Source organism: Hyaena hyaena, unplaced genomic scaffold, assembly GCF_003009895.1.
Source record: "Hyaena hyaena isolate Hyena2069 unplaced genomic scaffold, ASM300989v1 scaffold_228, whole genome shotgun sequence".
Lineage (NCBI taxonomy): Eukaryota > Metazoa > Chordata > Mammalia > Carnivora > Hyaenidae > Hyaena > Hyaena hyaena.
The window spans coordinates 94,642-120,816 of NW_024080860.1; the positions used below are offsets into that span (position 1 = coordinate 94,642).

General features: G+C 54.1%; 3 protein-coding genes and 1 non-coding gene across 4 annotated transcripts; 1 reads left to right on the forward strand and 3 right to left on the reverse strand.

Moving 5' to 3' along the window:
• Positions 1-99: 99 nt before the first annotated feature.
• Positions 100-11,506, reverse strand: BUD23 (BUD23 rRNA methyltransferase and ribosome maturation factor). The gene is made up of 12 exons (XM_039243477.1): positions 11,397-11,506; positions 11,263-11,300; positions 9,864-9,959; positions 9,690-9,772; positions 9,496-9,592; positions 6,878-6,974; positions 5,778-5,828; positions 5,047-5,132; positions 4,805-4,850; positions 4,582-4,640; positions 488-577; positions 100-355 (listed from the first exon to the last, which is right to left on the reverse strand). Exons 1-12 carry the CDS (start codon positions 11,442-11,444, stop codon positions 301-303), a joined length of 846 nt encoding a protein of 281 aa, XP_039099408.1. The 5' UTR covers positions 11,445-11,506; the 3' UTR covers positions 100-300.
• Positions 1,024-1,155, reverse strand: LOC120239351. Its single transcript, XR_005530412.1, has one exon.
• Positions 11,507-11,511: 5 nt separating the features above from the next.
• DNAJC30 (DnaJ heat shock protein family (Hsp40) member C30) lies at positions 11,512-14,150 on the forward strand. Its single transcript, XM_039243479.1, has one exon. The coding sequence runs from the start codon at positions 11,652-11,654 to the stop codon at positions 12,330-12,332; it is 681 nt and encodes a 226-aa protein (XP_039099410.1). The 5' UTR covers positions 11,512-11,651; the 3' UTR covers positions 12,333-14,150.
• Positions 14,151-18,777: 4,627 nt separating this feature from the next.
• Positions 18,778-22,679, reverse strand: VPS37D (VPS37D subunit of ESCRT-I). The gene is made up of 4 exons (XM_039243522.1): positions 22,542-22,679; positions 21,030-21,201; positions 20,449-20,531; positions 18,778-19,873 (listed from the first exon to the last, which is right to left on the reverse strand). Exons 1-4 carry the CDS (start codon positions 22,677-22,679, stop codon positions 19,511-19,513), a joined length of 756 nt encoding a protein of 251 aa, XP_039099453.1. The 3' UTR covers positions 18,778-19,510.
• Between the last annotated feature and the right edge of the window lie 3,496 nt (positions 22,680-26,175).

The following is a 26,175-nucleotide window of genomic DNA, read 5'->3' on the forward strand; positions in this document are numbered from 1 at the left end:
TTAAGTTCCTCAAGCCTCTTTTGGACCTGGGGAATCAAGTAGTCAGAGGAACTTGAGATTTGTTCCGGATCCCAGAGCTAGGAAATGCCAGAGCCACAGTTCCACAGAAAGTGGTTTATTGCTTTTAGAACAAAATAAGATGCATTTACAACTTTTGTTAGTAAAGAAGAACTGTTAGAACTTGAAAACATTTCTGAAACAATTGTTTTGTCAACTGATGCAAGTAGGCACTTCAACAGAAAACTTCCCGCTTCCAACTGTGCAGACCCGAGCTGCCCGGTTATAGACAAAGCGAACCGCTTAGAAGCGGGGCTTGCGCTTGCGGCCAGTGTACTGGGTGTCGGGTCTGACCTCCCTGTGGCAAAGAGACAAGAAGGTGGTCTCAGAAAAAAGAACAAAAGGACCCCGGGGACACTTCTAGATGCAGGCGAGCCCTCGGTGGCCACAGAACCCCCATCCCCGGCCTGTCCCCAGCCCAGGTACTCACTTGCCCTGCCGCCGGTAGCGCTCCTTCTTCTCCAGCACCCACTCACGGCTCTTCCTCACCAGCCCGCGCCTCGCCAGGCTGCGCTGGACCCTACGTGGGAGACAGCTCTGAGGGCAGGGGCGGACGATGTGCGGCACTCAAGCTACTCCACGCAGGGAAAAAGGGTGGTCCTCCCTGCGTCGGGTGGCCTCCAGTGCCCCTGCCACAGCAGAAGTCCCTGCTTCTGGACACCCTCTCCTCCCCCAGTGATATCCCCTGGGGCCAAAGCAGTTGTGCGGTAGAAGAGCAGGAGGTGAGAGGCCCCACTCCCTCCCAGGCATCTTGTGCCAGTGACCGTTTAGGTGGGTTTGTTAGGTGCTGCCTGTGGGGCAAGCAGGGGGCCAAGGTACTTTTGGGACACCACCAGCTGGGGTCAGCTCATGAGAGCCTGGCACTACCCGAGGACAGCCAGATGGCCAGCACTGCCACTTCAGCCCTGGTCTGGCTGTGGGGTCGGCCTGCCTGGTACAGACCAAGTGGAGGTTCCCAGCAACTACAGATGTCTGAGGCAGGAAAACCAGGCTGCCAGCTCCCGGCAGCCCTGACAATGATCCTCAAGCACTGCTGTTGGCCTCCAGCCCTGGCTGAGGAGAAAAGGGACTCCCTCACAGCCCCACGGGAGAAAGGCCCTGGGAACATGGAGAGCCTTTTGTCCCCAAACCACATCCCCACCTGGCAGCTGGGCTCAAATGGTCTCCAGCATAATTCCTGCTACGGAGGGCCGCTCGCCATTTGAGTAACAACCATTTCCTGAGCACCTGAGTGCCGGACCCATGGATGTCCTACGGCAGATATGGACCAGGCTCGCCCTTGAAGAGCCCACGACGGGGCCAGGATAGGGACCAGCCACACCAGGCAAAGCAAGTGCAGAGACCCAGCAGCTGCTGAGGGAAAGACACAGAAAGGAAAAGCAGAGTGTGCGAAAACCAAGAAGGCTGCTGAGCTAAACCAGCATTTCTGCAGGTTGAAGGTGGGGCAGCAGCAAGCCCAGAAGCACCGCACAAGGGGGCGGCCCTGAAAGGACAGAAGGAAGGTTAGGGAACAATCGGTGCCTGGTGTGAGAAGGGGAGGGGTCCAAGTGGGATCCTGAGGGTCCGAAGCACAAGTTCCCTCCTTGCATGAGGGCCAGCACAGGCCGGATTCCAGCACAGGCCCTGTCCGCGGCTACTTCTCATCTGTTCTGACCCAATAATAAAAATCAGAATCACTTAAAAACAAAACAAAACAAAACTCAGGCTCAGTTAGTTGACTGTCCAACTCTTGATTTTGTTCAAGTCATGATCTTGCGGTTCAGGGGATCAAGCTCTGTGTCAGGCTCTGCACTCAGCATGAATCCTGCTTAAGATTCTTTCTCCCTTCCCTCTGCCCCTCTCCCCAGCTCACATGCTGCTCTATCCCTTCCCCGAAAATAAAAAATTAAGGGTGCCTGGGTGACTCAGTGCAGTGTCCGACTTCAGCTCAGGTCATAGTCTCACAGTCAGCCCAGAGCCTGCTTCAGATCCTCTGTCCCCCTCTCTCTGCACCACTCCCCTGCTCACGCTTTCTCTCAAAAATGAATAAAAACATTAAAAATTTTTGAAAAGAAAAAAAATCTCAGAATCTCACTTGGTTAGGCCAGTTCATGGAGATGCGAATACAGGCAAGGAACGTGCTCTCCCTTGAGTAACCAGGCAGCCAATAACGTTTCATGGCAAAGTGATACAACGTGATCTAGACCCTTCAGCACATACAGGCAGTGGGGCATGAAAGAAACGTTAAGAATGCCCACAACCAGTGAGCAGGAGTTTGATGCACCAAGTGCAAAACAGGAGGCAGCTGCCAACCCAGGGCTGGAAGTGCAGGACTAATGAACAAGGGTCTGGAGGGAAGGACAAGCTGGGGGGGGCAAGCTGTGAGCCAGAGAAGGAACGATGGGAAAGAGTCATGAGGGCAGATAAAGGGAGCAGTGAAGGCAGTGACTGGGCGCCCCAGATCAAAGGTGCCAAGAGGGAAGTTGGTCATTAGTGGCAAAGGCCATAGTTGGACCGAGTAATCAGTCAGTCAGAGAGAGCGACAAAATGATTAGACAAAAATGACAAGAACGTGAGAAGGCCGGATAATCCTCCCAAAGGACAACACCCCCCCCCCCCCATCCTCCCACAGGCAAAGGACCTGCAGAGTGAGTGCGCCGGGCACTGCACGGAGTCTGCGCACACACGTGCTCTACTCAACATGCTGCCCGAGTGCTGGCACTACCCTCTTCTCAAAACAGACGAGAAACAGATGCTTACCTAAGTTTACAGTTAGCACGTATCATCTGTAGACCCCCAAGTGAGGACAAGAGGGATTCTACGGTGGATGGAGGGGGCTGAAGAACGTGCACGTCCCTCTGTGAGGTGGGAGAGGGCACCACTCGCCGAGAGCAAGTGGTGGGCACCTTAGAGCAGAAAACATCTAGGAGAGCCCCCCCACAAATCCCCAGGGGGAATGGGGTGAGAAGGCTAAGGGAAGTTCAGGGATCAGAAGTCAGGGGGCACCAATCTACGGTGAACACGAGGAACACCCTTGTGATCTTCACCTATGGCCTTACCAACCTATTCCCTGCCCACTTTTCCTCTTAAATATCTTAAAAGTCTTCAGGCTTCTTACCCACATCAACCAGGACTAAGAAATTACCTCCTTCACTGCCTTACCATCAATTATCCAGTCAGCATACCTTTCACTAACAAGACCCTACTCTGGGATCAAGGACACACCAGCAGAGCCCGAGTCATCCTCCTGGCTGGGGAGACAGAGAACCAGCACCAACAAGTACACAGACACACATGATTCAGAGCAGTGAAAGGTGGAAAGGAAAATAAAGGGCAAGAAGAACTCCACCAAGGATACCGGAACAGAAAAATGACAACATGGGGTTTCCCTTTTTCAAAATTAAAGGAAAAAGGAAGGATTCACCTTGCCGCTGTGCAGAAAACAAATTCAAAGAGGCAAAGACCGAAAGTGGAGAGAGCCAGTGCCGCAGCATCCATGCTCCAGGCAAGGGCGGTGGGGGCTCAGACCGGGGGAGGGAAGAAGGCTGCCACCCAGACAGACGCGGAGGACTGATCAGAGGGGACATAAGAAGGACTGTGTGCGGAAGGGCAGAGGAGGGAGTCTCGGGGTGAAAAGCAAGAGCTTGGTTTTGTTCCTGACACCAGGGGAACTCTAGGTAAGGGCACTCGGGAGGCAGTTAAGAAAATGGAGTTGGGGTTGAGCCCACAGGCATAAATCCAAAGCAACGAACCCAGAGTTAGTGGTTAAGGCGGCAGAGAGAGAAAGGGTCTGGGCTGCGCCCCAGAGTGCTTGGAGAAAGAACAGCAAGCAAGCTGAGACCAAAACTAGGATGCGGTGGGAGGCCAAGCAGGGAAAAGCACCCAGGGAGCAATCGGCTGCTGTCAGCGCCCACGGAGCAGGCAGGTTAAGAGGACAAAAGAGAAAGTGGACTGAGAAGTAGTCACAGATTTATCAAAGACAGAGGCTGGTGGGGTCCTGAGAAGCGCAATCTGTGAGACAGAGGTGGGAGCAGAGAGCAGGAGAGAGAGAATGGTGTGGCAGAGCGAGGGGCACGTGTGAGATGTGACTGGAGGAAGCCTGCACATGGGGGGGTGGGGGGGGAGCTGGGGCACACAGGGGGAAGACTTAAGAAACCGTGGCTCCCTCTGCGAGCCGAAGGGAATGACCCAGGAGAGTGAACATGAGGACGCAGGAGGGGAGGGAGAGCCAAGAGGGGACAGGGGCCAGGATGCAGGTGGGGGAGGCAGCCTCAGGGAGGGAGGAGACAATCCGGCAGTCCTGGCAACAGGGAAGGCAGAGGGAGGAAGGAAAGGAGGTTGCGTGACTGTCCACAGACATCCAGAAGGGCCCCTACTGCCCAGCTTGAGGCAGAAGCAGGCATGGGCCCACAGGGTTCCTCATGGTAACCACCCTGGTGTCACTGCCACACTTGAACCTGAGAAATCTGGTGCAAGCAGAGCCACGTCGGACGACTCCGGCAGCAGCAAGCCCCCGCACCCCAGGCAGGGCTGACAACTGCTTACCTCTCACTCGTGAATGTGGACTCCGTGGCCTCCTCTTCATCAGCAGTTTCAGTCAGAGCCTGTGGGGACCAGAGTGCCCGTAGATCAACCTGGAGACCTCTCAACCCACCTGCCCCACCCCAGGTCGGGCCACCCAGGCCTGAGACCTTCCAACAGGTCCCAGGCCCAGTCCCACGAGAAGGGAATCCAAAGGACACGAGCCTGCAAACTCTGGATCCCTCACCTTTGGCAGAAAGGTTGAAGGCCCGGAAAACAAACAGAGGTAGAACCTGAAACCAGAAAGTACAGAGTGAGGGCCGGGCTCATAAAGCCACACACGCGGGGGACAAGCCCTCACACTCCTTCCCACGAACAGGTGCAGAACGTGTAGGCCCTGGTGATCCAGCCCCGCACTCCTCTGGCCCACTCATCACCCCAACACCCTCTCCCCTCAGCGCAGGCAGCACACTAGCCCCCAGCTCTCACTTCTTGGCCTTGGCGCTGTTGGGGAAGTCCACCACCACGCCCCCGGTGAAGCCAGCCTTGGTGGCCTGGGCTGTGATCAGCTCCAACTGAGGAGAGAACGGCAGCAGCAAGTGAGGCGGGGAGGCTGGCGGAATAGACCGCTTCCGTCCACTCCCTTCGAGAAGCCAGTCTGCCCCCAGGGTGGACTCTGCTCAGGAGAGCTCAAAGTCTTCATCAAACTGTTCCCAATGGAGTCCCCAAAAACCTTACACAGGAAAGTGCAGATGGAACCAGCAATTCCCCTTTTCTAGCCCAGAAACCCACATCCCTGCTCCCATCTCAGTAATGAATGGCCACCAGTCAGGAGGCAAACTCTTTCATATTAGGGCCCGGGACAGCTCACCACTGGTCTTTCAGGGTCTGCACCTCTACCTCCTCATCCCTGTGGCACAACCCGTCACAGGACAGACAGCTGTTACCATCCTGTCAAATCCTCCCCCCACTGCCATTCATTTGGTATGGCAATCAAACATCTTTGTAACTGTCACCCCACAGATCAGCCGAGAACACACATACGTCCTATCCTACCCTGCAGCTACCTCTCCCCCTCAGGTGCTCACTCCCTACCTTTCCCACCAGTTAGCAACAAGTTCCTTGTTCTGTCACCTCCCAACAGCAAGAGGGCAGGTGAGGGAGGCACAGGACCTGGGTCTCTCCCCCTCCCCTGCACCTCCAGTAGCAAAGGGGCTCACCTGCTCTGAGTTCTCAGGATATAGCTGCAGGACAGCCCGGGCTCCACGCACCTGCAAGCAACAAAACATCACTCTCCTACAAACATACCATGGGCTCGGGGCCCAACACTTCTCTCTTCTTCATTCACTAAATATCTGAGATCCCACCGTGCACATGACCCTGTTCTTATGGCTCAAGATGCAGCCATGAACAAAAGGACAGAGCGCCTGAACTTCTAAGGGCACGTTTCAGTGAGAAAGGTGGCTAATATACGGTGGTGACTTAGTACCAATAAAAAAACAAATCAGAACAAACAAATGGTGAGTGACAAGAAACTGTTGGGTTTACTTGTGGCTCGAGGAAGGCCTCTGAGGAACACCTGAGCAGAGTCTTAACTGTCATGGGGAGCTGGCTCAACAGAGGAGGTAAAACCATTTCCACAGAAAAGCAAACAAAGGTCAGATTAACCCCAGTGTGGGTGTGCGACAGAAACCACCTAACAGCTGAGGGCAGCCATCCATCCACAAAAAACAACCCATCCTAGGAAAACCAGGGATGAAGTGGGTGATTAAGAACCAAGAGATACGTAGCCTGTTCCAAAAGCGAAAGAACTCATTTTTAGGACTTGAAATCTCAAACTATCATTTGATCCTATTAAACAAGTGAAATCAACACCAGCAGTTAGGAAGACAAAAAGCTAATATAGGTTCTGTCTGTGGTAAGTAACCCCCTGCACCCCATGTGAGCATCAGCAGCAGGGGAGCAGTGGGGTGGGAGTCACAGCATATACGTAGGTACTCGGCATGCCCTGGACAGGAGGTCTTGGTCCTTATTCTGTGGAGTCCATGTTCCCACACCAACTTCTGATTCAAATTTAGTGCAGTCTGACACAGGAACCGTGATGGGTCTCAAACTGTGACACCAGCACCTTCTACATTTCATTAGGGAGTGTCAAAGCAGCCAGCTCTCTCTTGAGGCTGAGACACGAGTAACCACAATAAGGTCTGCCATCCCGTGAGGTCCCATCTGAATGGCTTTCCCCTGGGACACTTCCTATTCCATCACTGCCAGCAGAAGGGAGAAGAGGCCAGTCCAGACTGGGAGGCAATCCCATACTCACCAGCACAGAGTAAAGAGAAGAAAAAAAGCAGTACAGGCGCTTGGTAGGAATGTCAGACTTCTTATTTGCATTACAGAGCCACTGGACAGCAGAAATGCTGAGAAAGGAAGGGACCCCAGTCAGGACAGGTACCAACACGCACTGCTCTCCCCACCACACACATCCTTTGGGCCCAGGTGAAGCCCTCCTGCCCATAACTCTCTTTCTGGGCCCGTGCAGATCCACTCCAGGGGACCATTCTACAATACTGAATGAGGAGAATAAAGAGAAGGTCAACGTTAGCTTCCTTGCAGCCAATCCAGATTTTCTCAACCTGGTTTCCCCATGCATCTCAAATTTCAAATTACTCAGCGTGTTAAGGCTCTCTGCCACCTACCCCTTCATTCCCTCCCTCCAACCAAGGGAAAACCCCTTTATAGTATTTACACCTAGACATTCATTTGTTTACTCTCCTCCTCAATCAGTTCCTTCAACTGTACCTGTTAGGTGTCTTCACTATCCCCAGATTTAAGAATTTCAAGCAACTATCATGTCCTCCGCTCAGGTGTTTTCCTCTTCACTGCTGTGCGCACACATCCACAGAAACCCAAGCCCCTCTCCCACATTTTATCTCCCTCTACCACTCTCCTCGTCAGCACTCATCACCACCTCCAGCTTGCTTCAACAACTTAACTCATGTCTCCTTTCTTCCCTTTTTTTTAAATTTGAAGGTGGGGAGCACATGCAAGCTGGGGGGGGAGAGGGGGGAAAAGGAGGGACAGGGAAGACAGAGAGAATCTTAAGTAGGCGGGGCGCCTGGGTGGCTCAGTTGGTTAAGCGTCTGACTTTGGCTCAGATCATGATCTCACAGTTCGTGGGTTCGAGCCCCGCGTTGGGCTCTGTGCTGACAGCTCAGAGCCTGGAGAGCCTGGAGTCCGTTTCAGATTCTCTATCTCCCTCTCTCTCCGACCCTCCCCTGCTCACGCTCGCTCGCTCTCTCTCTCTCTCAAAAATAAATAAAACATTAAAATTTTTTTAAAGAATCTTAAGTAGGCTCCATGCACAGAGCCCAACGTGGAGGTTGGCCCCACAACCCTGGGATCATGACCTGAGCCCAAATCGAGTCGGCCCCTCAACTGACCAATCCACCCAGATGCCCCTTCTCCCCTCTTCAATAATGTTCCCAAAATACAGCTCTGATCTGGCCACTCCCTAGCTTCCCATCAATTACTAAAAAAGCTCAAACTTCTCAGCATGGAGCTTAAAAAACTCTTCCTTCTTGGGGTGCCTAGGCGGCTCAATGGGTTAAGCGTCCAACTCTTGAGATCGAGCCCCAAGTCAGACTCTGCTGACAGCTTGAAGGAGCCTGCTTGGGATTTTCTCTTTCCCTCTCTGCCCCTCCCCTTCCCTTGCATGCACCTGCATGCATGCTCTCTCTCTCTCTCAATAAACTTTTAAAAAAAACACCGGTTTCTTCCCTACAAGCTATCAGGTTCCCTTCCCTGGCCACTTCTGTGCCTTTGTTCACACTGTTCCTTCACTCAGAAACCACCCTTTCCCCCGCAAGACTATCCAAGTTCCTCTGAGCCTTCAAGGCCCAACCTCAGCTCCTCCTACCCAAGGCTTCCTTGTGCTCTCTAGCTTTTCTTCACCGTTCTGGTGGGTCCTACAACTCTGTCATACCCCACACTCAATTTCATGTTTAGTTATGTGGCCCATGTCTTACAGCACCTGATACACCATGAAGGGTCTTAAAAACTGTAAGACGGGACTGTGTTGTATGTATTTCCACAAACCTCACAGCACCTTGTATCAGGTCTTACATATAAGATATGCTAAAATAAATAAATAAGTTTGCCATACCATCTCTCCTCTTAAAAACAAAAAACGACTATTTACCCCTAAATATACAGACCGTATCACCAGCCTTTGGTTTGCTGCAGCTTAGGACATCTCACCCAACCATTACTAAAAACCAATTGCTTTCCTTGAAATGCATTCTCTACCACCTTGTTCCTAGATAAACTAATTACTTACCCTAAAAGAAAATCTTCAAATCCAAATTTTTACTGCTTACCTACATCCCCACTCCTCAACCCACAATCACAGGATTAAAGCTGACTTCCTCCCCTATCCCTTACAAAGGGAATAGAGAATACACCAAATACACTACAGAATTTACCACAGGAGACAAGGAACAACTTTGTGTTTCTAATAGTCATTTCAATGTTCTAACATCAGTTATCGAAATACTACGTAATGACTCAAAACTTGACCCTGATAACCCAAAGACTAGGTCACTGAAGAAACTGGAAAATTCTGGACCACTCTCCATTATAAAAGGAAAACAAGATGGCCACTGGGGTCCACAAGATGGCTCCTAGAGGTGTAAGCAGCCATCCCTCCACCCTCCACCCTCCACCCCCCAACAAAGCAGGCAGAGAATCTACCAGCGGTACCTAAACCTGGCAACACAAAATGATCAAAGTAGACAGTTTCAAAATACAATAAAAAATACATAACTGGGGGCACTACTCTAACATGGGGATGTGTATTTTCAAGTCTTCTGTGTTACTCTGCACAGCCAGTTTGGAAAGCACTGACCCGCAGGACTAAGAGCAAGAAGTGAAGACTCTTACCTGATACAACCATCAAAGGTGCCTGGTTTGAAGGGAATGCCCTGGCCCATGTCCCCCAGAAGCAGGTCTCCCTCAGTGTCTCGGTCCAAGGCCGCATCTACATGGGACGATAACACATCAGGAAAACAGACGACGCATAGCTGCTCCATACTCATGAAGCACAGTCAGCTCCAACACTAAGTAGCACATCTTACCCAGCATGGCAGGGCTGATGTCGATGCCCACCCAATAGTGTCCCTCATCTGAGAGATAATCTCCACTCAGCCCAGAACCACAACTGGAAGACATAATAAAACAGGAGCTCAATAGGGTGAGCAGCAAAGACACTCCTCCACCTGGACGCCCTGAACTAGGCTGCAAGATCTCACCCAATATCCAACAGGTAACAGGGCTGACCCTCCGGCAGACAAAGGAGCTCCAATGCACGCCCAGTCATCTTGGTCTGGACATCAATCATCCGTGAGCTGGGAAGGCAGAAAACACAAGCAAGTGATAAAGGATTTCTGAGCTAAAACATTTAAAAAAAAAAAAAAAAAAGGAGAGAGAGAGAACAAGACACAATCACCCTGAGGTACTGTCCCAATCACCAAACTCAACTACAACTGTTTAAAAGCACCCTCCAAAATCCATGGGATACAAGCAACAAGTTATTTGAGGACACAAATTACAACTTTGCCAGCTGCAAAACCAATGTGAGGGAAATAAATCGCTTAGCTAATGACCAGCTACGTGATATTTTCAAGTCAATAAGGTTTTGACACGATTATTACTTAAAGACTCGTTTTCTGGAAAAATGACCCACCGAAGTTACTCTCCTGTATAAGGCTCAACAAGGCACAACAAAAACCAATAGCGGTTATTATCCATGAGAAATACAATGCAAGCCACATGGGTCTTTCTTAGTGCCACGACCACAACGAAACACACAAAATTAACTGTAATAGGTCTCACTAGCCCAAGATGCTCTAAATAGCATCTCAACACATCATCCACATAAAAAAGGTAAAATGCTAACATTTCCTTCACAGTAAGTCATTGAGACCAAACATTATTTTAAAAGAGGACTATGGACTATTAAGAAAACGGGTCTACAGTGCCATCTGCCTTTCCCAAGGTCAAGAGGGAGAATCACACGGAGTTCTGCTGCTGGCGGGGGATAAAAGCTTATGTTGCTACACAGTAACAACTGGGCCAGAGATTTCTGCTCGCCTTCAGGGTCTTGGACTCTAATTTGAATGTAAAGCAGAACAGTTCTCTCTGCAGCAGTCTCAGAGCAGGCTTGGAAGTCTCTGTTGTATCTTTCGCCTGTTACACGACTCCATAGTTAACACGAATAACTTCCCCCCCAAAATTCGGATAAACCACCAACACCCGTCACGAGAGCTTAACGACAACGCAAACGGACACACCGCATTCTGTGATTACGATTTCCTTCCCCTCAATCGCACCGACCCCCTTACACGTACCCACTGCCCCCGCCGATGTGACCACATGCCTCAAACAAGCGGTCACACGAAACTCTGAGAACCACCTGGAGAAAGTACGTAGGATGCAACCCCGTTTTAATGCGAAGTTCCCTGAGGCCCAGAGCGTTCCGCGATTTACTCAAAGACCTAACTCTCCCACCGTAAGCAATGCGATGAATCCGAGTCCCTTCCTTCCCCCCGACACCCCAAACTCTTGCGTGCTCTCCAAGCAATGCCAGCTCTCCCGATAACTTGCCGGTCCCCGAACCCCGACGCCGCGCAACATCTAGGCTCCCCCTACTTGCGCACGTATTTCCGGGCTTCGTTCTTGTCATAAAACTGCGGGAAAGAAAAAGAGAAGAGCAGAAGACAAGGAATCAAGACGCGAAGGCCTTAAACGAGGAGGGAAGGCCGTGCGCGAGCCGCAAGACTCACCAGCTCCGGGGGCCCGCCGTGCTCCGGTCTCTTCCCACGGGACGCCATCTCCACGCCTCAGCCGCGAGCCCACTGCGAGCGGTCCGGGGACCCGACTTTTATGTCTTCTGCCCCGCTCCCGCCCGAAAATACGCATGCTCCACCTCTCTCCCCGCCTCCTCTTCTACTCGATTGGCTGCAGGGCGGACGCGCTGCGAACAACGCGCGCCTCCCATTGGCCAGTTAGTCTTGCACCGCCCGCTTGGCCCTTTCAAGATGGCAACCAAGCGCGATCTGAGGTGGCCGCGGCCGTTGCTGTGGAGGTTGTGGCTGGCCCGGAGCGCTCCACAGACTCGGGGTTCCCGCCTGGGCCTAGAAAGGAGGACTTATTCTCAGGGCGACGGCGCGTACTCGCGCACGGCGCTCTACGAGCTGCTCGGCGTGCCCTCCACAGCCACGCAGGCGCAAATCAAGGCGGCCTACTACCGGCAGAGCTTCCTCTACCACCCGGACCGCAACTCGGGGAGCGCCGAGGCTGCCGAGCGCTTCACGCGCATCTCCCAGGCCTACGTGGTGTTGGGCAGTGCCACCCTGCGTCGCAAGTATGACCGCGGCCTGCTCAGCGACGAGGACCTGCGCGGACCTGGCGCCCGGCCCCCCAAGGCGCCGGTCCGCGACACCGGCTCGCCCCGCCCCCCGCCCCCCGCGTCTCAGGCCCGCGGCCGGGGTCAGGCCCCCACGGGCGCCAACCGCACGATGTTCGACTTTGACGCCTTCTACCAAGCTCACTACGGAGAACAGCTGGAGCGCGAACGGCGCCTTAGGGCCCGGCGAGAGGCCCTGCGCAAACAGCAGGAGGCCCGGGCCAAGCAGGGCTTCCACTGGGACGATACCCGAGACGCGACCCTTGTCTTCCTTCTCCTCACCGGCTTCATCATCATGGGCTTTCGTTTTTAAAAGGAGAGAGGAAGAAAGGGAGCCGCCCCCAGCCAGCCCCAAGAAAATGGCCTTTCCCGTGTTCTCGAACCCTTTGCCTTCCATAGTCTACCTCTGCCGGTGTCCGAAGAGACTGCTCTTCCCCTCCTATTCCCCGCTTAGCCATCCACCTACGCGTCCCACCCCGACGGTCCAGGAAAGGAGGCTTTTCGGTGCCCAAGAAAGAGGCCCCAAGAAGAAGAGTCCCCAGAGCCCGAGAGTGACGGGCTCTCTCGAGTCCCTTGGGTGCCTTGCTCCCAGAGGTTGCCTTCCCGATGTCAGCTTCTGGAACACTTGCTCGGGCTTTATTGTAAAGCTCTGAGCAAGACTTGGCTGCTCCTGCCCCGCATTTGTACCGTGGGGCTCCTGTGTAACCTTGAACAGTGCAATGTGACCAATTGCTGGCTGCCAAAAGAGAAAATGCGGGGTGGTTCGAACCTTGTCTTTCTCTGTGAGTTCCCCAGCCAGAGATGGGACCCGCCGTAAGAATGCGATCTCTGGAAACCTTGCTGTTCTCGCCCGATCAGCCCCAGACCCCGCTCCCCCTTCTCTTGGCGGGCATGTGGGAGTGGGGGAGCAAGGTCATGGAGCACAAGGAATTGAGTGTTCCTGTGCCCGCAGCTATCTAATGTATGACCTTGGAGAAGCTACTCTGTGGGCATAACAGCAGAGGAACAAATCATTTGCTCTCCTGAGGTCTGTCACGCTTTATTATCTACACTTCTAATGGGCTCATTGATTAAAACGTGATGTGATGGAGTCAGGTTTATCCTTGGGACGGTATGCCTGTCCCCTGGTCATTCCCTCTGCCAGCCAGCCCCATCGCTAACTGTGCAGCCCATCCCCTCCCAGAAATAGAGCAGCAAGCTGGGGGGCTGAGTGGCCTGAAGGTGGCCTGTCCTCTTGTTTAGCCCCACAAGCCAGATCCTTGAAACCTGGCTGCTTGAGTTTAGAGTAGACAGTACTGCTAAGGGACAGGAGGCATGTGGTGGAAACTCTTTATTCAGAGCTGGCTGAGGCTTCCCCCCCCCTTTTTTTTATGTTTATTTATTTTAAGAGCGTGTGTGTGACCCCGGGAGAGGGGCAGCGAGAGGGAGAGAGAATCTGAAGCAGGCTCCGTGCTCAGCTCGGAGCCAGATATGGGACTCCGATCCCAGGACTGTGATATCATGACCTTAGCCGAAGTCAAGAGTCGGACACTTAACCCACTGAGCCACCCAGGCTCTCCTCTCTCTTTCTTTTTTTGTTTTTTTTTGCTCTCTCTTTCTAAGCAGGTGGTCATCACTTGGCTAGAGCTGTAGTAGTCAGGCCCTTGACCCTGAGTCCCTGTGCGTGGCATATGTATTGGCTGTAAGATTTTAGGTACTTAAGCATTAATGCATGGGGCCTAAGTGTAAAGCTGTGAGCTGGGGAGACCTTTGCAAGAGATCTGCCACAGGGTGAGGACAGGAGTGTAAGTGCTAAACAAAGCCAAAGGTGCTCGGGTGTATTAATAAGAATTCCTGCATTCGATCTTGTGTGTGAAATCCGTGTAATTAGGATAAGCCCACAGCTAGTTCAAACTGGTGTCTTGGAAACCGTTTGATTCTCTCCAGCCTTGGAGGTCAGGGGCTGCAGTGACTGTCCAATTCAGTGGGAAGCATTTGAGCCTGCTTGAGCTCAGTGAGCCTTGGTTTGGGGGAGAGGTGTATGTACTTGTAAAAAGAACATTTAATGTTGTTATGTTTCATATTTGGAAAACAAGTCCTTTTTGAAATTCAAACAACAGGAACTGTTAAGCTTAGTAAAATGCAAAGAAACAAGTGATTCTCCGCCAAGCAGTTGCCATAATTTGGGGCAAGCGTCTGTCAAAGTATCTATCAAAAAAGAACTGGGGTTCTTTTGGGGTTTGTTTGCAAAAGCACTCATGGTCTGGTCTGTAATAGCTGGGACCTTTCTCGTGGGCTCCTTGGCATAGACCTCAAGTTTGTTTTCTCTCAGTGAATGTCCCGTGGGGCTCCAGAACATGAAAGATACAAAGTTCCATAAGGTTGGAGGAGGGGGCAGACCCTGTGAAGCTTCTGGCTTCTGGAACATTCCATGCAACGCTGAGCAGGGTAGTCAATAAAGTTTGTTAATCATCCAACTGTAAGCCTCTCCTGAGGCCCAGAACCAGGCTCACACCACCCTTACAGTGCCATCCTGCCTGCCTCAGGTTTGTTTTGTTTTTTTAGCTCCGAGATGAACTCTTAAGTTCCTACTCTGTACTCTCCCTAAAATGGAGTTTGGGCACTTTATGGAAGGGGAGATGTGTGGGAGGCCTTTTGAAGGACCCTTAGACCCCTTCCCACCTATCCCCCACCCCCCAAAATTGTCCCAGGTCTGTCCTTTCTCAGTTTCTTGCTTGCTCTGGGGAGGAGAGACTGAACCAGGCCGTGGACATTATCCCCTCCTTTCTAGGCGCTGCTCCCCAATCCCCAATAATGGAGGAAGGCTCAGACACACTCAGCTTTAGTGCCTTTTCTCCTTTTGATCGCAAACTAAAACAAAACTCCCTTGCAGGTTGGACCTTGGAGGCGGACAAGAGCAGCCCAGCCTGCCTTGGGCTGTGTTCACTGGGGTGGGGATGGGGTTGCAAGTACAGTATGAGGCTGAGTGAGCAGCACACTCAGGTCCTAAATTGGGAGACCCAGACAAGACAGGAGTCAAAGGTGGCGGAGGCAATTGTATACCGTCTTTGAACTTGATTAGGACTGAGAAAGAGGACAGCCGGCAAGTGGTGGCATTACTTCAATCCGCTGTCTTGAATTCAGTGCACTAGAAAAGTGAGCTCTCTCCTGGTCTTCGCCTCCTCTCAGTTCCTCAGCCGGTGACAGGGTCACACGCTGTCACCTGCCTATGATCAGGATCACAGGAGAAGGCCTGCCTTACCTGTGCTCAGTGCCTTGGTTCTCAGGCCCAGCTTGTGGTCCCGGTGACCATAGGGTGTGTGCGAAGCAGTTGAAGGTCCCTCTGTTACTATGTGAGGATGACAGTGACCTGAGTCTGGTCCTTGTGAACTTGCAAATACTGAGAACCTTCAGTGCTGTCATCCCCAAGAAGCAGGTGCAGAGAGCCCACCTTCACCATTTGCTGTGAGGTCATAGCGGCACTAACGATCTAGCCATCTCACCACCATCTCTTAAGCCTGCCCAGACCTGGGGTCCTCTAACCAGACTTGAGGTGCATTTGCCCTCCCATCCCACTTTGTTCCGTTCAGCGTTCACACCCTCAGTCCTGGGAGGGGGCTGCTACCAAACCAAAGAAGGCCTGTTTCAGGAAGACCAAGAGGGGGCTGAGATTTGTGGTCCACGGGCCACACAGCCAGCCTGCGCACGGTGTTTGGCTGTGGCTGGCACGGCATCTTAAAAAAAACCTTAAGCCAACTTTCAAATCTTGAGAGACTGTATAAAAATCCAGAGTTCTGACTTCTCTCAAGCAAATGAGAAAATGTGCTGCCATTGCACTCACGCACAGCCTCGAGTGTGTTACCACCTGGGAGAAGCTGTAACATTTGCCTTTGAGAGAGGACACAGCCCAGTTCGCTATGCTCCCGCCAGCAGACGGGAAGTGTGAAAGGCCTTGATCTACACACTTGGCCATTTTGCTCATAACAGAGAAGTATCTCTCTATACTCCATGGGGGGAAAAAAGGGACCATGCATTCCCAAAAAAATGGGGGAGGCCGTATTCCTTTGCGGAAATGGGTTGCTTTGCACCTCTGTGACCTTCCTAGCCCCTGCAGACATTTGAGTTTGCAGATCCCTGGGCTACATCATCTGTTGTTATGAGAGCTCACACTTAAGCGGGGAGGCAGAGTGTAAACCTTATTTTCATCGTGGGACAAGAAGGATCTTTTGAGAAGTTTACGGCAATGGCAAGGCCCTAGACAAAGCCAGAGGTCCTTTGGCACCATAACATCAATTCCTGCGCTCGCACTCAGTCTTTTGTATAAAATCCTTTATAAAGTTGGGATAAACCAGCAGCGAGTCCAACTTGGTTTCTTAAAAAACATTTGATTCTCCAGAGAGAGGGCAGGGGCAAATTCTTAGCCACGGCTTTGCAGTGAACACCCCACAACTCAGTGGTAAAGAACTGAATCCATTCTGGTTCAGACCTGCTTAGTTCAGTAAGCCTTGATTGGCTCCAAAAATGGTATTATGTTTTATCTTTGAGAAACAAGGGGGAAGCTTAGGAAAATACTCAGAAGTTAGTGACTCCCAAACAAGGATATATGCACATAACAGACTTTCTTAAATGGTGGGAGCTCTTTGTTGTTGTTTGTTGTGTGTGTGTGTGTGTGTGTGTGGTTGTTTTTGTTTTTTTAAGTTTATTTATTTATTTTGAGAGAAGAGACCGAGAACTCCAAGCGGGTCCCGCACCCTACTCAAACTCATGAACCATCAGATCATGACCTGAGCCGAAGTCAAGAGTCGGACACAACCGACTAAGCCACCTAGGTGCCCCTTGGAAACTTTGTTTTTATCGAAAAGAGACAAAAGTTTTGTTATTTGGACAATTTTTATCTTTTTGGTTTGTAAAAGCACTGGTGGTCTGTAATAGTGGGACCTTTCTCATGGACCCCTTGATTTAGACTCTCAAGTTTGTACTCTCTCGAAGAGCATTGCAGCCAGGAACATTCCCTGGGGTCCTGGAACCCAAGCAACAGAAAGTTCCAAAAGTTGTCAGGCAGCAAAGGAGAGCCCAGACTGCCTGGAACCTTCCAGAGCTTTCCAGAACATTCCATGTACCTTTAAGCAGGGGGCTTAATGAAGTTTATTAACCATCCAACTCTAAGACTTTACCATGGCCCAGAACTGAGCCCACTCCACTCTGTCACTATCTGTACCCACCTGCCTCAAGTCTTTTATGCTGGAACTGAACACCAAAGAGCCCCGTTCCATACCCCTTCTAAAACTGTTTGAAGCCTTTGAGGGAGGTAAAACCTTTTGAAAGACATCATCTGGTTCCCTTGTTAACACTCTTCCCCCTCTTCCCTGCCCTGGGGAGGGGAGGCTGAGCTACTAGGCCGTGGACATTAGCCTGTGCCTTCTAGAGGCTGCTCCCCAATTCACAATAGTGGAGGAAGGCTCAGACGTGCCCAATCTTAGCTCCTTTTCTCCTTTTGATTGCAAACAAACAACCCTGGAAGCTGGACCAGGAATGGAAAACCAAGACAAGGGAGGCTCATGTTAACCTAGGCTGTGCTGAGAACGTGGGGTCTTCCAAAGTTGTTCAGTCTTCTGTCAGCTCAGGCAGGTACCCTGTGGTTCCAGTGTCCCTCAGCTTCAGGCAGTTCAAGTGCAGGCAGCAAGGACAGTAGGGGAACCAAGGCCAACGTGAGGTAGAGCTTCCCAAGTGGGCACTATCTGCGCTGGACCCCTAGCAGGAGTACCTCTGACTGCTGGCACTTGAAGGATCTGGAAGGCTCAAATGGGCCAGTCCCTCCAACCACTGCTTAAATCTCTGAAGCTCCCATCAAGCAGTCACTCGGATACTGCTCACACATCTTCGTGGTCGGTCCCCATCCTTCCTAAGGTTTCCACCACTGGTCTTGACTCTGACCTGCAGCTCTACATCTCTAACCCTTGGAGACTCAGAAGCTAACTAACTGTCTCACTCGTTTCTCAGACGGATCCCTCAACTACTCATCAGGAGATTTAGTCCCAATCCTCTTTCTCATCATGCACATTAGGGACATTCCAAGGAGACCAAAGGTGGCAATTTATGGTGGGGGGGGTCCCTCTTACAGTGTAAAACTTCAATGAAAAGTAGAGCCAACCCAATACTTTTCTCTTTTTAGATGGTTCTATCCCTATTAACGTGGACCAAGATCACACTCGCTTCTACAGCACTGTCTGCCCCCTCTTGTTGGCAGGACCTTCCGCGCCTCCCTGACAAACTTCATCTCATTAGACTTGACCTAAGCTGACCCACAGCCTGCTTCTGCTCTCCTTCTTGTCCCACACTCATCAGCCTAGCTGGCCACCTCGTATTCACCCTAGCTGAAGACCAAGGCCTTCAGCCTTACAGAAGCCCCTCAGTTCCTCAGTGGAGGCGGCCATCTGGCAGGCGAGAGCGGGAGCCGGTACCATCCGGATTGGGCTTACAGGCAGCCCCGGAAGAGAAGGCGCATACAGGCGAGGCAGCTGGAGAACAGAGATGGAGTAGAGTGTGCTTCTGACCAGAAGTGCTGGGAAGTTAAGAGCTGGGAAAGACTCCCAAGGGTTGGTAATCAGAGAAGGCTTCATGGAAGAGGCAGCAGCAGTGCTGGACCTGAAGGAGCTGGGCTTTGGATAGGCAGGAGGGAAGGGAGGGCATCTCAAGAGTAGGAAGCACAGGAACTCCAGTGCGGAGGCCACATGGCCGAGCGGCTGGTTGAGGGAGCAGAGAGGAGTCGGGCAGCATCGTCATCCTCATCATCACATTTATTGACGGCCCCTGGGAGGTGGGGCTGGGGACAGAACATACAAAGACAAGGACCTGCCCTCAAAAAGGTTCCATTCTAAGGAGACGGGGACAGAAAAATACAGAATGGTCTTTCCTGGGGATGGCCCACTCTCATCTGTGCAGGTCAGGAGCCCCTGGCCTACCTTGCCCCGGGGTCAGGAGCAGGAGTGGGGCACAGAGTAAGCCCCAGGGCCATGGCGTCCCTGGCCACGCACCTGGGGTCTGACCACCTGGCTCCTAGGCTGTGGGCCCCAGAACCAGGGAAAGGTAGGAGCAGTATGCGATGGAAGGCGCTCCCACCGGCCTTGGCGTTGTGCTAGCCCAGTGGAGTGGTAGGATGCTCTGGCCCCCTGGGCAGGGCCCCCGGGGGAGAAGCAGGCACCTTCCCACCAGGCGCCCAAGAGAAAAGTTCTTTCCCTGGGGCTGGCCCATTACCCGGGAGGCCCCAGCCGGGGAAGGAAAAACAAAGGCAGAGTTTCCTCAGCGCCGGAGGCGCCCTGCCCACCCCACCTCCGGCCCGCTCTCTGGGCATCTTCCAGGTGACCCTCCTCCCCAGCTCAGCCTCCAGGGCCCGGGCCTGCCTGAGGCCAGGGGGAGGGGCCTGCCCCTCCCCCCACCCAGGCAGTGGGGGAGGAGGAGGAGCCACAGATCAAGTTTCTCCAGGCCCCCCACCGGGGGGCCGTACTCTGGATCCTACCGGTGGGGGGGCTCCGGCTGCGAGGGCCGAGGGCTCAGCAGAGGGGCCGGGCCCAGGGGGCACCCGGGGGAGCCCTTCAGAGGGGGCACTGGGCGGGAGTCCAAGGGAGGCAGGCTCCGGGGCACTGCCGGCGGCCCCCGGGCGGCCCCGGTGGGCGGGACGGCTGCGGCGGGGAAGGGTCTGGGGGGGTCCGCGGCGGCAGTGGGGGCCGGCTGGGCAGACCGCTCCCGGCGCCGCAGCAGCTCCTGCAGCTTCTCGGCCTGGGTCCGCCGCAGGTGGGCCAGGGCGCGGCCGCGCTGGAAGGCGGGCAGGAAGGCCTCCAGGCTCTGCTCCCCCAGCAGCAGCTGCTCCATCTGCTCCTGGGGTGGGAGGGCCGAGACTGTGAGAAGCGCACCGCCGACACCGCTCTGCTTCCCAACCCGAATCTCTCCCAGGGGCGACCACCCCACGGCTGGGAGATGTAGCCCAGAGTTGTAGCCTGGGTCTGCCTGGGACTAGCCGAGGGACAGCGACACATGTCCTCCCCTCTCGCTCGAGCCTTGGTTTCCTCACTATCACCAGACCTACTGGGCTGCAGAGGAGGCAGAATCAGAGATGGGGACACACTCAGAGTAAACTTAGAGGTGTCTCATCAAGGCCAGGGCCTTCAACTCAGCACTGCGCTCCCAACCCAGCAAGCGTGGAGAAGCCTGTCCCAGCACCTCTGGGGACCCAATCTACACTGTCCTACATGGAGACAGTCACAGGTGGTGAGAAGGAGCCTTGCGGTCCAATGCGGACAGCAGCGCAGCAGGGCTCTCTTGGGGCCAGGCACTCAGGGTGGGCTTCCTGGAGGAGGGGCCCTCGACGCCACAGTGTTAAGAGTGAAACTGAAGGGGATGGTGATAGGCTGGGTCTCCCGCCCTGTCCCAGGCGCAGCGGCCCCTCCCCTCACCTCCGCCTCCTGTTCTGCTTCTTCCAGCTCAGCCTGCAGCCAGCCCAGCGCGCAGTGGGGGCTCCAGCGATGCATGCTCTCCTCTGAAGGCCACAGAGGGACCACAGTAAATAGCTCCTGCCTTCAGGACCCATGGCCTAGGACAGACAGGCCAGAGCCCCAGGGCCCAGTTCTGACACTCACTGACCCTCTGTGTGACTCTGATTCTCACTGGAGCCTCAGTGTCCTCATCCGCGCATCGCCCCGTGGAATCAGTTTGTGAACCCCCTCCCCGCAGGGTCCTGTCCCTGTCCTAGTGCAAAAGAGGAAGCAGGGGCTTCGGCCCCCAGAGCACGTCAGGCCGCTTTCCTTCCCCTACTCAGGGCCCCCTTCTGGCCTTTCCAACCTAGTTCAACTCCTTGACTGCTCACTTCCCCAACTCAGTCTTCCAGGAGTAGAACCCCTAAGGCTCACCCAGGGAATAGGTCTGCCCACGCCGTGCCCTTCAGAGCCTGGTGCTTCCCAAGGCTGCCCGGCCATATGGCCAACTGCCCCCCCACCCCCCACCCCCGTCGCAGCCAGTTCTCCCAGATGTCCCTCACCCAGTCGCTGCAGCTTGTCCGCACAGCTCTCGGCCACCTCTCGAAGCTCCTGGTACTTGATGGCCAGGGCAGCCCGGCCCATCTCCAGGCGGGGCCGCAATGCCAGGTTCTCCTTGGCTAGCGCGTAATTGGAGGCCAGGCATGCCTCGCGCTCCAGCTGCAGGCCCTGAAACTACCAGCACAGAGAAGCCAAGCGGCGCGCTCAGGGGATCTGCCGAGGTCCACCCCCTGCCACCCCGGGCAGCAGGGCCCCAGGGCCCAGCCGAAGGCACCCCAGCCTTCAGGATGGCGGGCTAACAGGTGGAGGGACCGGGAGAGGCCTGGATGGAGCTCTGCCTTGAGGTCCCCCTCCCGGCCTCAGTTTCCTCTTACACAAAGTGAGCTAAAAACATCTACCTTACGGGGCTGTTGTGAGACCAAGTGAGGAAAACGATGACCGCCTCCACAAATGTTAGTTAATTTTTAATTTTTCAATTAATATGTCTGCTCAGGTCCCTAAGGAGTCCCCCGCCCTCCTCTGTCCCATTTTCCATGCATGGGCAGCTTTCCTCTTATTCCAGGCCTTTGTCTGCTTCCTCCTCAGGTGTTTGTGCCGCAAACACTCCCCCCTGCTCTCACTCTCCAGAGTGATGTCTTGGCCCTGTCCCTGCATGGTACCCCCCTCAAGCCACCCTCTCTTCCCTCCGTACCCCTCCTTCTGCCCTCCAGTGGAATTCCCACACCCCAAGGAATACACACCCCCTTTTCCTCCCTGATCCCTAGCACCTGCTCCCAGCTTTCCTTCTCTTGCAGAAAGCAGACCCCCTTTCTCTCCTGGCTCTGGAGAATGCTTTTTCCTTCTGTTTCTCAGAGGGCCAAGCCCCCTTCCCTGCCCCTGGAGAACGCACTACCCTCCATCTGTCCCCTGAAGGATGCACATGCCCCTCCTGTCTGCCTCCCTCCAACATACACTTTCCCTTTCTGCCCCCCCCCACAGATAAGCAGCCCGGGCCTATCTCCTGTGAAATATACAACTTTCTCTTATGGTGGCCTATGGAATACACGCCTCAGCTTCCAGTACCCTCCCCAACGGAAGACACAAAGCCCCCTCTCGCTCCCCTAGAATGCGGACGCCCTCCCTGAGGTCCCCCCAGGTGTCAAACAGGCCCCTAGTTCTCCCTCTAGAAGGCGCCTCCCCTTTTTGGCCCTACAGAACGTGGGTGTGCGAGACAGGGCCCCCCACAACACAGCCGCCCCCTGTCCCCGGAACACACCTCCCCGGAGCATCCGCTGGAGGACACGCCTCGCGGCCATCCCGGGGGTGCACGGGCGCCTCCCTGGGTCTCCGGCGCGCCACCCGCCCCAGGCCGGCTCCGGGCGCCCCCTCCCCCGGGGGCGGCTCCGCGGGGCCCACTCGGACGTGCCACGTTCCCGCGGCCCCGCGGCCCGGCCCGCGCGGCCCTTCGGTCGGTCGGCAGGTCCGGCAGGCCGCGGCCCGTCCCCCGCGCCCCCCGCCCGCGCCCCCCGCGCTACCTTCCTGCTGAGCCGCACGATCCGGTCCAGCTTGGGCTCATCCTGAAGCAGGTCCCGGAGCTGCCCGGTGCTGAGGATCCCAAAGCGCCCCGGGCTGCCGGGCTCCGGCCCCGCCCGCGCCGCCCGGGCCCGGTACATGCCGCCCGCCCGCGCCCCCAGCTCGGCTGCTGGCTCGGCCCGCTCGGCCCGCTCCGCCCCGGCTCCGCTCCGCTCCGCTCCGGCTCCGGGATCCGGCTCTGGCTCCGGCCGGGCGCGCCGCTCCGCCGCCAGAGGGCGCCCCGCCCGCTCTTAAAGGGGCCGCGGCGCCGGGCCTGGGGGTGGGGTGGGAGGGGGCGGGCCGCACCCCTAGCCGCTGAGGCAGAGCCTCGCCTCCCGCACCGGCGATCTCCCGGCAAACCCATCCTCCTGCCGCCAGGCGGGTACCTGAGGCCTTCTCCTCTCCCCTCACCCCTTCTCCGGCCATCATTCACCACGCCCCCCTTTCCCTCCCACCCCACCCCCTGGCGCGGACTCTCCCACCCCAGACGTTTACAGTTTGCAGGGCTATTTCACATTTCTCCCTTGGAGCCTCACAACAATTTGCTGAGTTTGGCTGGGCGCCAGGAGCTTCTGCCCTGTTGCTAACTCGGACAAGTCGTTTACCTCCCCAAGACTCAGTTTTCTCTTCTGTAAAATGGGGTGACGATACACCGTGGGAAGATTAGAGCTAGTGACTGCTGAGCGTCTTATCTGTAGGAAGTGAACGCCTAACGTGAGTGATGGTTATATTAGAGATGAGGAAACAGATGCACACCGATGATGTAATCTCCCCAAAGTCCCATTACAGGTAAATGATAGACATTCTCCTTCTTCCTGTCTGTGCAGTCTGCACAGAGCACATGGTGCCTCTCTGTGCTGGGCACTGGGCTCAGCTCTGTGGGGGCACCGGCTCTGCGCTCAGAGCTCCTGGATTAAGGCACAGTCACATTCTCAGCTTCCTCTAATGGCAGGTATCACCACATGATGTCTTCCTTTGTGATTCCCATGTGATGCCAGAGGATGCCATGTATCTTATCTTCAGGAATAGGTTTGGCCAGTGCCACTGTCAGGAAACAGACACTCAGAGAGTAAGTCACTGGTCTAAAACCAAACAGCAGGGGCGCCCGGGTGGCTCAGTCGGTTAAGCGTCCGACTCTCGATTTCGACTCAGGTCATGATCTCACGGCTCATGGGTTTGAGCCCCGCTTAGAGCGTTATGCTGATGGCACGGAGCCTGCTTGGGATTCTTTCCCTCTCTCCCTCTCTCCCTCTCTCCCTGCCCCTCCCTGCTCGCTCTCTCTCAAAATAAATAAATGAACATTTAAAAAAATAATAAACCAGCAATGAGCGAGCTTATTCCACCTCACCACACTAAGAAGGCAGAGATGGGACCAGGACAAACAGAAAACCTCACGATGGGGGTGGCGGGGAGGGGAGGAAGGAGAGGACACCAGAAGAGGTGATGTTTGAGCAGGGTTTTGAGGGATGAATAGGAGTTCGGAAGCTGAAGGGGAAAATAATGAAACCAAAGGGAAGCCCATAAGCCAAAGAGACTCCCAATCCAGCCAGAGAACATATCTCTACATGGTAGAGATTTCTTAGAAGGAGAGACAAAACTGATGGAGTTAGGCGGGACAGGCTTATTGACAGTCTGCAATGACAATATATCTTCCACATTTTAATAAGTGAAATTTGGGAGCCTAGGTGGCTCAGTCGGTTAGGTGTCTGACTTTGGCTCAGGTCATGATCTCACGGTTCGTGGGTTCGAGCCCCGCATCTGGCTCTGTGCTGACAGCTCAGAGCCTGGAGCCTGCTTCAGATTCTGTGTCTCCCTCTCTCTCTCTGACCCTCCCCTGCTCACACTGTCTCTCTCTCTCTCTCTCTCAGAAATAAATAAAACATTTAAATTTTTTTTTAAAAATAAGTGAAATTTGGTTTTCCCTTTCAAGACTCAGCTGGAACACCACCACCTCCAGGAAGCCCTCTCTACCTCCCCAGACTGGGATGTGTGCCCCTCTCTTCTGGGCTGCCACCGTCCCTGCTGTCCCTCCATCCTGGTCCTGGCCATTATCAAGAACACCTCTACACTTCCCAGTTTCCTGGCTAGGATCTCCCTGGTTCTGGCCTGCCTGCTCAGGACCCACCATTTACACTAAGTTTGCCCGGTTCCGCTAGACAACTGCCTAGCGGGCCCTCCTTTGGGCCCTCCTACTCTGGGCTGCAGGATTTCTGCACTCTGGGAGGTGCCTACCTCCCCTCCATCCCCCACTCTGTCTTGCCCATCCCCCTTTGTTCATCGGTTCATTTTGTTCATTGAATGCCCACAGCAACGCTTCCCTTAAACCCTCCCCCACACTCCTCAGGCCCTCCTACCTATGCCTACCCCTCTCGGGGGCTGGGGGGGGTACCTCTGCTGCCCGTGACCTGGAGAAGCTTCTGCCACTTTCTGCCTCACCTCTTTGGATTTTCTCTGCACCTGCCCGACAGTCCTTCCTTCCCTCCTGCTTCCAGGAAGAGCAATCCCTCTCATTCCAGAGCCAACCCACATACCTTTGCTATGCGTCTCCCCCTCACCTGCCTCCTCTCAGATGCCCTGATCCAATCGAGTAGGTATGTCTCTCTTTCTGTCTCTGTCCCCTACACTTTTAATCTCTGTCTTTAGACTGGCACCTTACTTTCACTACCCCCTCCCGATATTTTGTTCTCTCTCTTTCTTTTTTTTAAATGTTTATTCATTTTTGAGAGAGAGAAAGACCGAGTGTGAGCGGGGGAGGGGCAGAGAGAAGGGGAAACACAGAATCCAAAGCGGGCTCTAGGCTCCGAGCTGTCAGCACAGAGCCCAATGCGGGGCTTGAACCCACAAACCGTGAGATCATGACCTGAGCTGAAGTCAGACGCTCAATCAACTGAGCCACCCAGGCGCCCCATTGCCCCCAATATTTTGAAGTAACTTATGATGGACTGAATCTTTTGTCCCCCCCACCCTAAAATTCATATGTCAAACCCCTCACCCCCAGTGTGATGATATTTGGAGGCGGGCCTCTGGGGAAAATTAGGTTTAGATGAGAAAGTAAGATGGGGTCCCCGTGGTGCAATTAGTGTCCTTATAAGAAGAAGAAGAAAGACTGGAGTTGTTTCCTTCTATGGGGACCCAGCGAGAAAGTGACTATCTGCAAGTCAGGAAGAGGGCTCTCCCCAGGAGCCCGATCAGCTGACACTTACTTTGATCTTGGACTTCCCAGCCTCCAGAATTATGAGAAATAAAAGTCTATTGTTTAAGCCACTCGGTCTGTGACACTCTAATTTGCCAGCCCAAGGAGACTCAGACATCCCCCCAAACTTCACTCCCTGTGCCCATTTCCTCACCCTCCTTATTCCTTGACTCAGTCTGACTTCACCCCCCCTCTCACCACTTGGAGGGCACTGCTCTGAGCCAAGGTCATCGACCAGCTTCTTACTGCCAGGGCTGCTGGTTTTCCCATTCACCGCCATTAACTGCCATCCCTTTCTCGACCACACTGCACTCAGACTCTAGACCTTTCATAGCCGTCAGGCTGACGAAAATTAAAAAGTCAGATAACATCAAGTGTTGGTGAGGAGTCGAAGCAATGGGAAC